The sequence below is a fragment of the Apium graveolens genome, chromosome 10, assembly GCF_009905375.1.
Source record: "Apium graveolens cultivar Ventura chromosome 10, ASM990537v1, whole genome shotgun sequence".
Lineage (NCBI taxonomy): Eukaryota > Viridiplantae > Streptophyta > Magnoliopsida > Apiales > Apiaceae > Apium > Apium graveolens.
The window spans coordinates 164,323,300-164,338,356 of record NC_133656.1 but is presented as its reverse complement, the minus strand read 5'-3'; the positions used below and the strand labels follow the sequence as shown (position 1 = coordinate 164,338,356).

The window sequence follows — 15,057 nt, the reverse complement described above, 5'->3', positions numbered from 1 at the left end:
TCCCCAATATCTGTTCAGCGGAATAAATATTTTCTTATTGATATGCCTTACTAGCCAAGAGTCACATTTCTTAAAGACGTTTCTTTCTCCTACACAAAAATATCTATGTACTTTATTTAACATATATCGCGAAGGATTCTTATTTGATTCAATGAGACCCAATTCTTTAGGTTTTGAATCAGACGATAAAAAAATACTTCATGCAGAAGAATTTAGAGCAACTCAAGTACAATATAAAGGTAATGGCATTTCAAAAGTGCTCCCAATTACCAGAGGACTGATATTTGTATTCAAGTTTTCAATTTCTTTAGATCTGGCTTTTTTTTTAGTACAATTTACACCAAGAAAAAATTATACTTGGCACAGTTTTGGTAAAATTTATACTTGGCAAGTTGATGCACTACTTACAATTAAACAAAACATGTAATTAATATTGGTGATCATTAAATACTGCACAGCTTTTGATCCGTCTTAAATTTTCATAAAGGAAACTAAATATCATTCTGAAATTATATTATGATTATTGAATTCTTTTTCTATATAGGAAGTTGTCCATACTCCAAGGTTTTATGCAGGTGAAAGAATGAACAGAGTTGTTGAGAGGTTTATTTTAATTATTTTTTTACGATTGTGGCATTCGATTTCAGTAGTATACGTCATTTACACTTTAATCGCTCAAAAATGATAAATAAGTTTCTCCAAGTCGTAACAAATGATGCTGAACTAGATGATCATGGTGTAGTTGATTCTCATGGTATGTGTTGTTGCAACCTAGCTGGTGGTTATGCGTACACTTATGCAAAATTACAAAATAAAAAAAAAACACACTAAACAACAAAACCAAAGCAAAAAAATTAAGTCGTATAAATTGAACAAAATTTAAAAACTATGGACTAAGATGTAAAAAGTAACGCATAAATAACATTATATAAAAGAAAAAGAAAAAAGATAATAAAAAATATAACTTAAAACACCCCCAAAAAATAAGAGTTGTTCAATTAATTCAAAATCTCGTATATTGCACGGGTTTTATGCTAATATTTAATAATAAATGATTATGAATAAGGATATTTAATTATCCTTTTTATTTCAAAAAAAAAAGAATAATAAGAAGACATGTAAAATATATGATAAATAAATATTTACTAATAAATAATTAGGATTTTACGTGTATTTGCGGGGAACTTAGCAGAAGTATACTAAGATTAAAGCGAGAAAAACAAGAGCACCATATACATATATATGTACATATATTTTACAAAGATGGAATTTCCAACGGCTAGTTGAGAGATCAAAGCCAGCTCCTCTCACAGATTTGACCGTTGCAATCAAAATATAAACTACAAATCAGCTCCCAACCAAACTTTTCAGATCAAAACCCTACAAAAACCCTTCTTTCAATTTCTTCTCTTTCTTCTCAAATTCATAAGATTCAACAAGAAAGAGAAGAACCCATTTACTTGATTTCTCAAGAACCCTTATAAATCAAATCTTTCTTAACAAAACTCGCAAAAAAACCGAAAAAATGGATACTAATCAACGCAGAAAGAGCGGAATTAACCTTCCCTCTACAATGTCTGAATCATCTCTTCGTTTACAGAATTTTAACCCTTCTTCGCCTTCTACTCCTATTCGTAACGCATCGAGTTTTTTAGCTTCTCCAAGAACAATGTCACCAAGGACTATTTCAAATTTATCATCTCCATCAAAATCAGGGAGTTGTAGTGACAGATTTATACCGTGCAGATCATCGTCCAGGCTACACACATTTGGCCTAAATGACAAGGCTTCTCCGCTTAAAGAAGGCGGAAATGAGGCCTATGCAAGGTTATTGAGAAGTGAGTTATTTGGATCTGATTTCGGGTGTTCTTCTCCTTTTGCAGGTAATGTTAAAGGGTCTGGAGGTGGATCACCGATGAGTTCGGGGAGCAATAATATGCTGAGGTTTAGGACTGATAACACGGGGTCTAATTCGCCTTATTCATCCTCCATTTTGGGACAAGATAGTGGGTTTTCGAGTGAGTCTACAACACCTAGTAAGCCTCTTAGGAAGGTTCCCAAGACTCCTCATAAGGTTTGCTTCATTGACTTCAATTGTTAAGCTTGTCTTTTTATGAATTGCTATGAATACAGACTAGTTAGTTTATAAGTATCATCCCCTCATAAATTGTACAATTGAGTGAAAAAGAGTATAAAAGTGATTAGTTTAGCCTCTACTAAAAGTGTGGTCTTAATGCCTAAATTTATCGAAAGGGGCAGAGTAGCTTGTTATAACATCACTGTTTTTATGCCTCAAGGAACAATAGTAAGTAATGATTGTATTGAGTTTTGATTATTTCACTTGCTTAAGTACATTATCAATGATAAATGCTGTCTGTTAATTGATTTTTTTCTCTTGTTGGAATGAAGTGATTCTAAGTCAAGTTTTTTAACAGTAGGACATGTCAATAATGTAAGATGATTTTGTTGATTCTTACCTTGTAGGGTAAATAAGCCCATGAGAGGCAAAAATGGGTTGATAATTATCAACTATAATTTTGTGCAAGTTGAATTCAGTTGACTAATGATTTGTAGATGGATATCGTAATTAGTCTAAAGTAAGGATCATTAAGGTCCAAAATTAGATTTGTTCCAGCCAATTCTGAAGGAAAATGGCAAGTAGGGATGCTAGATGCTTATTTATGACAGTATCACTTATTTTACGCGCTTATGCTAGATGCTTATTTATGACAGTATCACTTATTTTACGCGCTTATTCAAGACTATAATTTTTACAGGTTCTTGATGCACCTGCCCTCCAAGATGACTTCTACTTGAACCTTGTCGACTGGTCCTCACAAAATGTGCTTGCTGTTGGATTAGGCACATGTGTCTATCTGTGGACTGCATCAACCAGTAAAGTAAGTTGTAATGAATTATTTGGATTAACTAGCTTTGCCTTCTGAAATTCACAGTAAGGAGTTTGTAATTTGACAATTGACGACTATGTTCTTAGGTGACAAAGCTCTGCGATTTGGGACCTAGTGCTGGTGTGTGCTCAGTCCAGTGGACTAAAGAGGGTTCATATATCTCAATTGGGACAAGCCTTGGTCAAGTGCAGGTAGTTGTTGATCCTTGATTTGATTTGCATGCATTCATAGTTTTTATGTATCGGTTTTGAGCATCTATATATATATTGGATATGGACATTGGGGATGTAATTTTGCTATTTTTAGTTATTTGTCAATTGTAACCATGCTTGCTGAATTTTATATGAACTTGGTTTTTGCATTCTTTATCTGGTCTGCTTTAGATATGGGATGGAACACAGTGCAAGAGGGTTCGAACTTTGAGTGGACACCAAACGAGAACCGGAGTGCTGGCTTGGAGCTCACGCATTTTATCTTCTGGAAGCAGAGACAGGAATATCCTTCAGCATGATCTTCGCGTATCTAAAGACTACATAAACAAACTTGTCGGCCATAAATCAGAGGTAAGTAAGCTACATAAAAATGTTACAAATACTCATTAAACATCGTGAACGTTAATTGTTTAACTCGTTCTGTGATTTATAATTCCTCAGGTGTGTGGGCTGAAATGGTCTCATGATGACCGCGAACTTGCATCTGGAGGCAATGATAATCAGGTATATATACTAATCAGAATCAGATCTCTAATACTTTTAATATTAGATGACTTCTCGAAAGATATTATGCTGATTGATTTTTCAATGATGTGATCAGCTATTGGTATGGAATCAGCATTCTGAGAAACCACTCCTAAAACTGACAGAGCACACAGCTGCAGTTAAGGCCATTACCTGGTCACCTCACCTGAGTGGCCTTCTTGCATCTGGAGGTGGAACTGCTGATCGATGTATTCGCTTCTGGAACACTACAAGTGGAAACCAATTAAATAGTATTGACACCGGGAGCCAGGTTTGTCTAATATTTTGGCCATTCTTGACACATTATGATTGTTACCTTAACAGTGAAAATTAGCTTATATTATAATTTGTTTCCTCATACAACAGGTATGCAATCTTGCATGGAGCAAGAATGTGAACGAATTGGTTAGCACCCATGGGTACTCGCAGAATCAAATTATGGTCTGGAAGTATCCATCAATGGCCAAGGTATTGATTGGACTTATTGTTATACTCACTTCTTTGTTTAGATAGCCTACAATTCTGATGTGTAATACTTGACAGGTTGCTACTTTAACTGGCCATAGTCTGCGGGTACTCTATCTCGCCACATCACCTGATGGTCAGGTATATTGATATAACTTTCACTAAAAATACATATACAGTATTCAGCTCACTGTTGAGTTAAAAAAAACTCAATCAACAAAATGTTTTGCAGACAATAGTAACTGGAGCAGGAGATGAGACGCTGCGTTTTTGGAATGTCTTCCCCTCCATGAAAACACAAGTAATTGAAACATTAGTTAAATATTAGTTACTTCTATGCCTTGATAGTTAGTCGCATTATAATTGATCTTTGGTTTCTCCTTCTCAACTCAGGCACCAGTAAAGGACACCGGGCTATGGTCACTGGGAAGGACTAGCATTCGCTAAAAGAGCTCATTGTTTAAGAGCTCATGGTTTCTCCTTCTCTCTCTCTGTACAAAACCTCATCCACAATGTAAAGGGCTTCTTGTTCTTTTTGCCATCTTTACCTCTGCAGCAGAAAGTTTTATAGAGTTACTTTCGAAACATAGAAGATGATGGAATCTAGTGAATATACACAATAGAAGATGGAAACACTGTTACATAAGTCTTGTTGGGCTTGTAAAGTTTTCAGCACTAATAGACTAGGTTATATTATATAACTTATATATACTCTCTTTAAAATACACATCTTTTCCTTTTTAAGGGTTTGTAAACTTTTCAGCATCATTAGAGAAATCTCTCTTGTTCACCAATGTTTTTAAAAGAAATCACTCTGAATCTGTGTACTGCGGCTTCAAAAGTTGCAAAGATATTCAATTGAGATTCTAAAAAGTTATTAAATGGTATCCAATGGAGCAACGGTTACCGGAATTAGTTACCTGCACAATTCATTCCCAGGTTACAATGCTTTATGGTCAAACTTTAAACTTAGCACCAACCACAAGGCACGATCTTTATTCACTAGTAAAAACCTGCCCTCATTAAGGTAGCTTAACCATTTAAAACACTACATAAAACTAAAATAACAAAGGATCACACCAACAGCATACAACAATAGTTATTAAACACGAAGTGCCTTCGTAAAAGAATACATCGCTATCACATTGCCCATAGATGGCATGACTCACAACAATTAATTATTAGTAATGAGAACACTATTGGAGTCTTTATATGTTACACGCATGAAGAGAAAATTAAACAATAATGTCTCTTGACTAAGCATTACGGAGAGGCGAAAGCTGTGAGGTTTGGGACAACTGAGCATGCAACATTGCCCTGACATTTGATAAATTTTTCCAGAGTGTCATCAGATACAATCTACCAATCTCTGAGACATGTCTTTATGCACGAGTCAAACTTCTTCAACTTGAAGTCTACGGAGACCCTGGCAAATAAGATATATTTCTCTAGATGATGATCTTGTAGCTTTGGGCCGCAACCACGATGACTTTCTAAAAAGAGGTTTGCAGATCTGGCTGAATTCTGTATGGCACATGACCAAGAGTAAGAAATTAAGAATGTGTACAGAAAACTAAATCAGGCTCCGTAGAGGAAATCCATACCTTTATTATCTTCACTCTCTAGTAACTTAATGATAATGTGGCCCCCAGGCTTCAGCACACCACTGTCCTCCGGATTACAACTAGAGCTATCTGACTGAATTTCTCCTTCGGTAGTATCACTTGTCGGAGCCAAGGCAGCCCCACCAACAGCCAAATCAAGTGCCCTCATTCCCAACTCAGCAGATAAAGCTGCATCCCTAGTTGAAATCCCAGAAACAATAGGACACATATCCGAGAGAATGACAGAAAATCCTTTCTGCTGCAAAGTTGGCAATCAATAATATCTTTGTTTTAGTATTCACAATGCTACAAGAAATAAACTTGATACACAATCAGTTACAGTTAAAATATAGCATTTCCTTGTGATATAAACTGAGATGTGTCAATGTGTCAAAGTAATATCTAGATATAAGGGGCAATGTGTAGTTTCTGTTTACTTATGAAATGCAGTCAAATACCATTCTATTGGAAATGATGCTGCAGATTATGACATTAAAATACCTCAATTTAATTTTAAGGTAAAAAATGTGGTCATACAGTAATCTTTAATCTGGAATATGGACCATTAAAGAAAGCACACTTCATTTGCATTCTCAACAACTAAATAAAGATAAAAATAAAGAGATGCATATTATCCCAAAGATCTGCACTTTTCTCAAGGGCGATAAGGCATAAAGCAACCAAACAATTAGAAGTAGCAGCAAAATTCATATGCTTTGATGTGAGGATGTGATTCTTCCCCTTCCTTTGTGCCTCAAATTATTATGGGGTTGGTTCATCCTTAAAGTGGTCCTCAAGTGTTACAATTTTTGCTCCCTCAATCATACTAGTCAGCTCATTTCTTAGAATTCAGATTGTAAAAGGCTTTCTTATTCTCTTAAAAGAAAAAAAATAATAGTAACAAAGTAAAAAATCGCCGCCACCCCCTCCCCCCACTCCCAAATATGCATTCTATATAATTTTGCATTAATTTTTATGAATGGGTTCTAAACAACTATTCAGATAGTGGAGAAACAGGTCAAAACTATGAGTATTAGACTGAGTCAGGTCAGTTTGGCAACTTTTTAAACAGTGCTCATTAAGATTTTTTGCATACAAAAAAAATCTTTGCTTAGTTGTTTAATTTGTATTACTGCCAGAATCTGTAAAACTAGATTCTTTGGTTGCCTATAAGTTGCCTAATGTTCGTTCCCCTGACCCTCTCTGGTTGCATCCCTCTGTGATTTGGAGGATTTATAGAAGGTATTAAGTCTGGTTTCACCAATAAATTCTGACCTCCTTCAATGACCATTGAGACTCACTACATGACATTGCATATATGGCTATGCTCATAATCCCTATCTTTCAAGCCAATTTCAACAGATATTGATACTAAAGAAGAGCAATAAACTTTCACAAACTACAAGTTCTAAATATAGTGTGTTGACTGAACAGAAAACGAGGATAGCTGCATGCATACGTGAAATGTATAAATACTAAATAATGAGAAATACATTTTAACAGTGATTTACCATAGGAGAGAGTTTCCTAATTTGATCTTTAGGGAGGTTCATAACATCAGCAGAGATAGTTTGGACTCTCGAATCACAAAGGGTAGGAACCTTCACCTTCTGCTCTGCATATCCCCACAAGTCCCAAAAACAAAAACCAGTAAATCAAGGCCTCAAAATGCTAATATCAATACACAAGTACATCAAACCACTTTCCGAGAGCAATGAATCAAACGTAAAAAATAAAGAAAACAATGGGGCAAAGCAAAAATCACCTTAAGATCGATTCCAACAACAGAACCACCATTCTTTAAAGGACCCAAACTCTGACAAGCTACCTACATTTGATTACTAAATAAGTTACAAATTCAAAGAAAAGCAAAAATTGTAACATTTTAAAGGACCCAACTTCTACAAAATGCCCAATTCAACGCTATATCTTCCTCAAAATGTAAACTTTAACAAAGAGAGAGAGGGAGAGAGAGGGGGGAGGGCGAGAGAGAGAGAGAGAGAGACCTGAAGCCAAGCACCAGGGGCACAACCAAGATCAAGAACAGAAGAACCAGGTGTAATGAGTTTGTATTGCTTCTGCATCTGAAGCAACTGTTTTTTCCCATAAATTAAATAAATAAATTGCATTAATCAAATCAAACAACATGCCCAAGATAAATTCAAAAGATAATATAAAAAAAGGAGAAGACCTTGAAGGCAGAGCGAGCGACATAACCAAGTCTGTGAGCTTCTCTATAAAAGAAATCAGGTGCTCCTCCGCTCATTTCCCCCTTTTTTCCTTAAACCCTTGCCCTCTTCTTGCTTCTGTCGAGAACACTGGTAAAATTTGTCCCGAGTTTTCTAAAAAAAAAGAGGGAACGGGAGTGGAGGGTAGGATGCATAAAAAGCCATCGGACTGGGCTTTACTCGGGCGTTAAAAAGCCAGAATTTTTTAAAAACGAATTTTGTCGGGTTTTTTTTAAATTCAGGTCGGGTCGGGCTGAGTTGGATTTTTTAAAAAATATAAGGTCTGTTTTAATTTTACGGGTCGGGTCGGATCGGGCTAAATCCGGGTTTTTTATTTACATATTAAAAAAATATTTTATCATTTTATAATTTGAATAATGAATAGTTTAAATACCGTAAAAAATAATATCTTGATATATATCATATATAGTAGTTTAGATACGAAAATAAATAATTATTTTTTTATTATGATATATAAATAATCATATATATCTTAATTATTTCTAATATTATAATATAATATTTTAAAAATCATAAAAGTTATTTTATATTTTTATATTTTACATAAAAGATCGGTTTTTTAATCGGGCTTTTCAAAAAACCCGATCTTTTATCCGGGTGAACTGGACTTTTATTCGGACTTTTTTAAATCAGGGCTTTTATCCGGGGTTTTTTAGATTCGGGCTTTTCGGGTTTCGGGTCGGGTCAGCTTTTCGAAAAAAAAAAGAGGCCCATTTAAGGTTTCCAGATCGGGCTTTTCGAGTTTTTTTCCGAATCGGATCGGATTTCGGGTTTCAGATTTTTTGAACTATCTTTAGTGGAGGCTGATGCTCCCGAATATTGTAAAGGAGCGAAATAATAAAAGTAAATTTGATAAAATTTTACTTTAAGTTTTTCCTTCAAAATGGGCTGAAAATATTTTATTTTTCGATTATTTACTTTCTTCTTATTTAAAAATTAAGGAGATGGAGAAAAGAAAGGGTAAATAAAATATTTTCTGAGCTCTTGATTCGAAATTCGGGATTTGCGCATTTTCTATGGGGTTTTAATCATAAAAAAGTAAAAAAAAAAATAGAGTAATGAGAAACAAACATTTGATATACTTTGGCTTCAAAAATAGGATATAATACATTTAATTCTTGATTACATGCATCATGTCCTTTAAAAAACTCACCAACTAAAAATTGGTCTATAGTACTTTTTTCACCCTTTTTTCTGTCGGAAAAACAAACCCGTCCTCAATTTTATGTTTACTGTACTAAATTAAAACCCGTCGTACAAATCTTTTTTCATAATTTATATATATATATATATATTTAAAAATTTGGAATTGAATTCTTAAATTTAATTATTTAAAATTTTAAATAATATGAATTTATGATAAATACTTTAATAAATATATGTTCGCAGTTTTTTTAGAACATTTAAATCTATTTAAGGTAATAGTTTCGGTACCCGGAAAAAATATTATTATAGCGAGTTTATTATTTTAAAGTAAAAAGACACCGTCTCTTTAGAACTTAAAAAGACACTATTTAGTGATTTATTACTTAATTGATTAGTTATAAGCACTATTTAAAAAGATAATATTAGTGACCCAATGATATAATGATATAGTTTATTAATAATTCTTTGTGTGTTTTAAAAAACTACTTATGTTGTAAATGAAAGTTAATTTTTAATTTAGATTTATAGGATACGAATTATACTTAATCTGATATTAATTTGATTTTATCGAATCAGTATTTTATATTATTTTATTTTAACTCGAGTCCCATTACAACGATCAAATCCAATTGATTATCTTTTATTTAATTTTAATTTTTTAAGACCGGACTTATAAGATAATTTTGTTTTAATTTGGACCAATTGATTTTTTTTATTGTTTTCTAATTTTTCAAATTATATTTTTACTTTAATTTGTGTTAGTTTAGATCAATTGTCTAATTTATTTGTATACGGGAAGAATAATATAAATTATTTTGTTTATTCTAGTTCAATAGTTCGCTTAAATTTATTTTAAGCAGAAATATCAATTAGAATAATATAAAACTCGATATGAAATAGAATTTAAATTGCTAAAGAAGTTGACTTTAATATCAACTAGGGATTTTTGCTCGCGCTACGGGTTCTAAATAAATTTAAATTTTTTAAAATATATTAAATAATATAAAGAAAAATGTTTACTTAACTTTTCAGTTGAACACTAACACAACATTACTCTTTTAACGAAAAAAATTTACGCGAATATAATTTTTCACATATGTTAGAAAAATATATTTAAGACACTAAGACAACATAATAAATGTAAATTTATGTATATATGTTTTTTACTCAATGTAAACATATTTATAAAAAATAACGAAAAATATATTTATATACGAAAAAGTTCCTTTATACTGTCGACCCGATTATAATTGTAATAATTTGTTTTTTGAATCTAATGTATATATTTATATGATTATAATTAACTTAAAAAATTGGTTAAATTTTATACTGTCATAACTTTTTATAACACCCAATCTCATTTTTTAATATACAATAATTGAAATAGTACATACATCTTATGACATCAAATTATCATATCAAATATGAATCGAGGGAGCCAATCTTAAGAAGCCAACATTCAACGCGGATGTTGGATGCGACGATGACAGGATTTTTTGGCTCACAGACTTGGCTGGATTCTCCTAATACTTTGTTGATTGCAATGTGGACCTGAGACTTTGTTCCTTGAAAGAATTTGTCAGGCTAAGACTTAAGCATCTATTTTAAATCAACTTCATGTCCTGGTTTGTGCAAATGAAACTTAACCAATGAATGTGGAACTTTAGTATTAGAAGACACCAATTTATTTGTCAAATTGATACATTCAAGATTTACCACTTACAAATACCTCTATGTTAAATAAATTGTATTGTATATATATATATATATGCAATGCACTCTTCAGATTAAAAAGCACGTGTGTAACAGAATCATACTTAATCATTAATGGACCCAGATAGTCCTGTGGCTAGCAAAATTTATGTCAAGGCATATTAAGTCACTTAGGAACACACCGCTTCCAGGAGTTTCCTTCAAAGCAGACGAAGATAACTTCTTATTTCCTGCTTCTGCTTCAAATAATTATATAAAGTGCTCAAACTGTGTTTTCATGTTAAAATTTTCTTTCTCAATGCCAAAATCAATGGCATCAGGCAGCATGTCGACAATGTCTTCCAAGTCATCTTCATTATATACAAAAAAAATCATTGTCCTCATGTTGTTGGCTGAGCCAGTAGTTATAGAACCATGTCGAGGTTTTCATCAATTGCCACCATTCTGATGAGAAGCCCTTCACTTGACGAAGAGCAGCTGAAATAAAGAGTGGGCCATTAAACTTTAATTTATTTTAAAAATATTTTAAATTATTCAATTTCATTTATATATTTTGTTATGAATTTATAATTAATTCAATTTAGATAGGTGTCAATATTTTGTTTATGTTTCATTTTGTATCGTTCACCTTTTCAGTCAATAAATATTGTTTACACGGTTTTTTCAGTTTATAGATATTGTTTAAGTTTTTTCAGTTAATTAATATTTTTTCACATATATGTTTTCTACATATATTGCTTAAACATATGAAATCGAAATCAATTTTTATCAATTACTCCTCTAACTGTATTTCTGTATATAAATCTCAAATATAAAAAATTAGTTCAATATTACTCGGCATTTGAGAAATTGAAAAAATGTAAATACTCAATATAAGTTATTTTAAAACCATTGAATTGAAAACTGCAATGTTACATTTCTTTATATATATTGCTTAAACATATGAATTTGAAATTAATTTATGTCAATTACTCTCTAACTGTATTTCTATATATATAACTTAAATAAAAAAAATAGTTCTATATTACTCGGCATCGCCCTACGGCGACACCTCGTAGTTTAAAATTTGGAAAATTAAAAAATGAAAGTACTCAATATAAGTTATTTTAAAACAGTTGAATTGAAAACTACACTGTTACATTTCTACATATATTTCTTACACATGTGAATTCCAAATCATTTTTTGTCAATTACTCTCTAACTGTATTTCTATATATATCACTTAAATGTAAAAAAAATAGTGCAATATTACTCGGCGTCGCCTTACGGCGACACCTCGCAGATTAAATTTTTAAAAATTAAAAGATATAAATACTAATATAAGTTATTTTAATACTTTTGAATTGAAAATCACAATATTTTACCTGAATACATATACAAAACATATAAATTAGTGCATTAAAACAAAAGTCATTATTCTGCTAAAGGAATTTTTTTATTCAAAAGTATTTTAATATTACTGCGACGCCTTGTAGTTTAAACATTATACAATTAAAATATTTCTTTTATCGACACAGATCCATATTCTCCGGTTTTCTAAGAGATTTGATGGAAGCCTCTTGAACTATAGATGTCATGGAAACCACAAATTGATTCCAAATAGCTAATGGCACGATTGCAAGCATATGTGTGTTCTGCAAATGTTTTTAAAAAAAGTTAGCGAAAAACATAGATATGAAACATATTCACATGCTAATTCTATTCCTGATGCTGAATTTGCCACAATATTCTATGTGAATTGTAATCATGGAGAATATAATTGAGAGTTAAGATTGCAATCACATCCTGATTCTAATCCTAATACTGACAAACCCTGATTTATATCCTGTTGCATAAGAAGTCAGGATTTCTCAACATCAAGATTAGAATCAGGATGTTAATATGCAGAGTATGCTCCAATAGATGTGAGAAATGGTACGAATGTAACTGATACAATTAAATCACGCCTTACAGTCCAACAGAATAAGATTGTGCCTGACTGCCTCCACACGGTCATTACTTAATATCCACATTCTTATCGCTCGAACCTTCAATGTCCAAGCTACTTGAGTAACATCCAGAGCGGACAAATGCTATTGGTCGTCCATATCGGAATGCAAGAAAAGGAGAAACTTAATAAATTACTATGGAACTTCAATATATATTTGAGGAAATCAAAAATGGGTAACTCTATTACCTTCTTTTGATGTTTGAGTATAGGTTGAGAGCCCAGACATTTGAATATATAGCATAATTAAACGAAATTGAATATGGTAGAGTTGCATATCTTTCTAACTTTTAAACAGATATACACTATTTTCATTGATTAATTGACTGAGAGTTTGTGTAGCCATAATATTCTCTGTGAATTGTAATCATGGAGAATCTAATTGAAAGTTAAGATTGTAATCACATCCTGATTCTAATCTTGATGCTAACAAACCCTGATTTATATCCTGATATTGATTCATATCCTGATGAAGGAGAAATCCAGGAACATATCCTGATCTTGATTCATATCCTGTTGCAGAAGAAATCAGGATTTCTCATCATCAGGAATAAAATTAGGATGTTAATATGCAGAGTATGCGCCAATAGATGTGAACAATGGTTCGAATGTAACTGATATAATTAAATCATGCCTCACAGTCCAACAGAATAAGATTGTGCCTAACTGCCTCCCCACGGTTATTTCTTGATATCCACATTCTTGTCGCTCGAACCTTCAATGTCCAGGCTACTTGAGTAGCATTCAAAGCGGAAAAATATTGATGGTCGTTCATATCTGAATGCAAGAAGAGGAGAAACTTAATAAATTAATATGGAACTTCAATGTATATTTGAGAAAATCAAGAATGTGTATCTCTATTATGTTTTTAGATGTTTGAGTATAGGTTGAGAGCCAAACATGTGAATATATAGTACAGTTAAACGAAGTTGATTATGGTAGAGTTGCATAATATTTTCAACTTTTAAACAGATATGCACTATTTTTATTGATTAATTGACTGAGAGTTTGCGTATCCACAATATTCTCTGTGAATTGTAATCACAGAGAATATAATTGAGAGTTTAGAAAACTTGTGTAATACCCTCCAAATCCGGGGTATAGATTTGGGGAATTATTAATAATAACTACAAACTAAACCTGCACAAGCGGAATATAACTATGATAATTACCCCGAACTACTGCTACTCAGGATCTTTTAAGGTTAAGAGTTGAAAACAAGAACGACACACTAACTTTATTACGAACCCAAATAAAAACAATATGTCTCAAGAACTCTCTTTGTTACAAAACTTTATTCTATCTACATTCTCACCACACAACTTTTATTCAAAACACACAAAACTTGTATTCAACCCAACATTACTACTTATCCTGTTACACCTGATCTGGTAACTCAAAGCTCTCTTCGGGGATAGGAATGAACACTCTTGGTATAAGAGGGTCCCGCTGCTTGACTCGCTTCTTGACTACGCGGGTCCTGATGGGTTTCATTCTCTACCTTAACTGTAAAATAATAGGAATAACAATAAAAGGGGATGAGCCAAAATTGCTCAACAAGCCTGCAACTATATATATAGTATAAAGAGAGAAGAATAAGTGAAACAATGAGCGGCTGGTTTGAACAACCATCTGTATCTGAATAGAATAATAATTTGTCAACACTGGCGAGTGCCAAATGAACAAGACTGGAAACAAGAACCAATATATGCACTATAACCTGCTGATCAGTCAGGATACAGTGCGGATCTATACCCAACTGCATAGACCCAACCAACATAAGGAGTACTCAGGCAACTATGGCCTATTAATTAAAGGTCTGGGTAGAACCCAGCCCGTATCGTAACCATCCAGTCCAAAGCTGAGCATCTGGAACAATCGGAATGCTTTTGATGTATCCCAATATCAGGATATATCCTAGTATATGTAACAAGGGTAAAAGTATATAAATATGAATAAAGGATTCAATAAATTGGGAGAAATCAAGAATCGAAATGAAATAGAAACAAAATTCAATAATTGTGTAACAGTGTATATGAACAAAAATTATCAGAGGTAACTGATATGGAAAAATGGGATATAATTCACTATTCTGAATTTAGAATAGGGGAAAAACTTGCATTGCGCGTACTTAATCTGGTTCAACTCACCGCCTTCTGTCCCTAGCCTGATCGGCCTTGCTGACACTGAACCAATCATAGAAAGATAGTCGTTTAGATAACTTACTACATACGCGTATCTCGAATT

The 15,057-nt window shown here is 32.7% G+C and overlaps 2 protein-coding genes across 2 annotated transcripts; one reads left to right on the top strand and one right to left on the bottom strand.

Moving 5' to 3' along the window:
- Window positions 1-1,315: 1,315 nt before the first annotated feature.
- On the top strand, window positions 1,316-4,650 carry LOC141693849 (protein FIZZY-RELATED 3). The gene is made up of 10 exons (XM_074499030.1): window positions 1,316-2,074; window positions 2,778-2,900; window positions 2,996-3,100; window positions 3,293-3,472; window positions 3,563-3,625; window positions 3,723-3,917; window positions 4,013-4,114; window positions 4,190-4,252; window positions 4,344-4,412; window positions 4,505-4,650. Exons 1-10 carry the CDS (start codon window positions 1,526-1,528, stop codon window positions 4,556-4,558), a joined length of 1,503 nt encoding a protein of 500 aa, XP_074355131.1. The 5' UTR covers window positions 1,316-1,525; the 3' UTR covers window positions 4,559-4,650.
- A 520-nt stretch (window positions 4,651-5,170) lies between these two features.
- LOC141689079 (uncharacterized) lies at window positions 5,171-8,102 on the bottom strand. Its single transcript, XM_074493254.1, has 6 exons — window positions 7,907-8,102; window positions 7,722-7,808; window positions 7,481-7,543; window positions 7,227-7,325; window positions 5,716-5,974; window positions 5,171-5,635 (listed from the first exon to the last, which is right to left on the bottom strand). The coding sequence occupies exons 1-6, from the start codon at window positions 7,979-7,981 to the stop codon at window positions 5,505-5,507; spliced, it is 714 nt and encodes a 237-aa protein (XP_074349355.1). The 5' UTR covers window positions 7,982-8,102; the 3' UTR covers window positions 5,171-5,504.
- Window positions 8,103-15,057: the final 6,955 nt, after the last annotated feature.

Excerpts from the sequence above, each read along its gene's own strand:
- LOC141693849 (XM_074499030.1), top strand. The coding sequence starts at position 1,526 with ATGGATACTAATCAACGCAGAAAGAGCGGAATTAACCTTCCCTCTACA. Across the intron at positions 3,918-4,012 it reads GTATTGACACCGGGAGCCAG|GTATGCAATCTTGCATGGAG; the intron begins GTTTGTCTAATA and ends CTCATACAACAG. Across the intron at positions 4,253-4,343 it reads CCACATCACCTGATGGTCAG|ACAATAGTAACTGGAGCAGG; the intron begins GTATATTGATAT and ends AATGTTTTGCAG.
- LOC141689079 (XM_074493254.1), bottom strand. The coding sequence starts at position 7,981 with ATGAGCGGAGGAGCACCTGATTTCTTTTATAGAGAAGCTCACAGACTT. Across the intron at positions 7,544-7,721 it reads CCCCTGGTGCTTGGCTTCAG|GTAGCTTGTCAGAGTTTGGG; the intron begins GTCTCTCTCTCT and ends AATCAAATGTAG. Across the intron at positions 7,326-7,480 it reads TTGTTGGAATCGATCTTAAG|AAGGTGAAGGTTCCTACCCT; the intron begins GTGATTTTTGCT and ends TATGCAGAGCAG.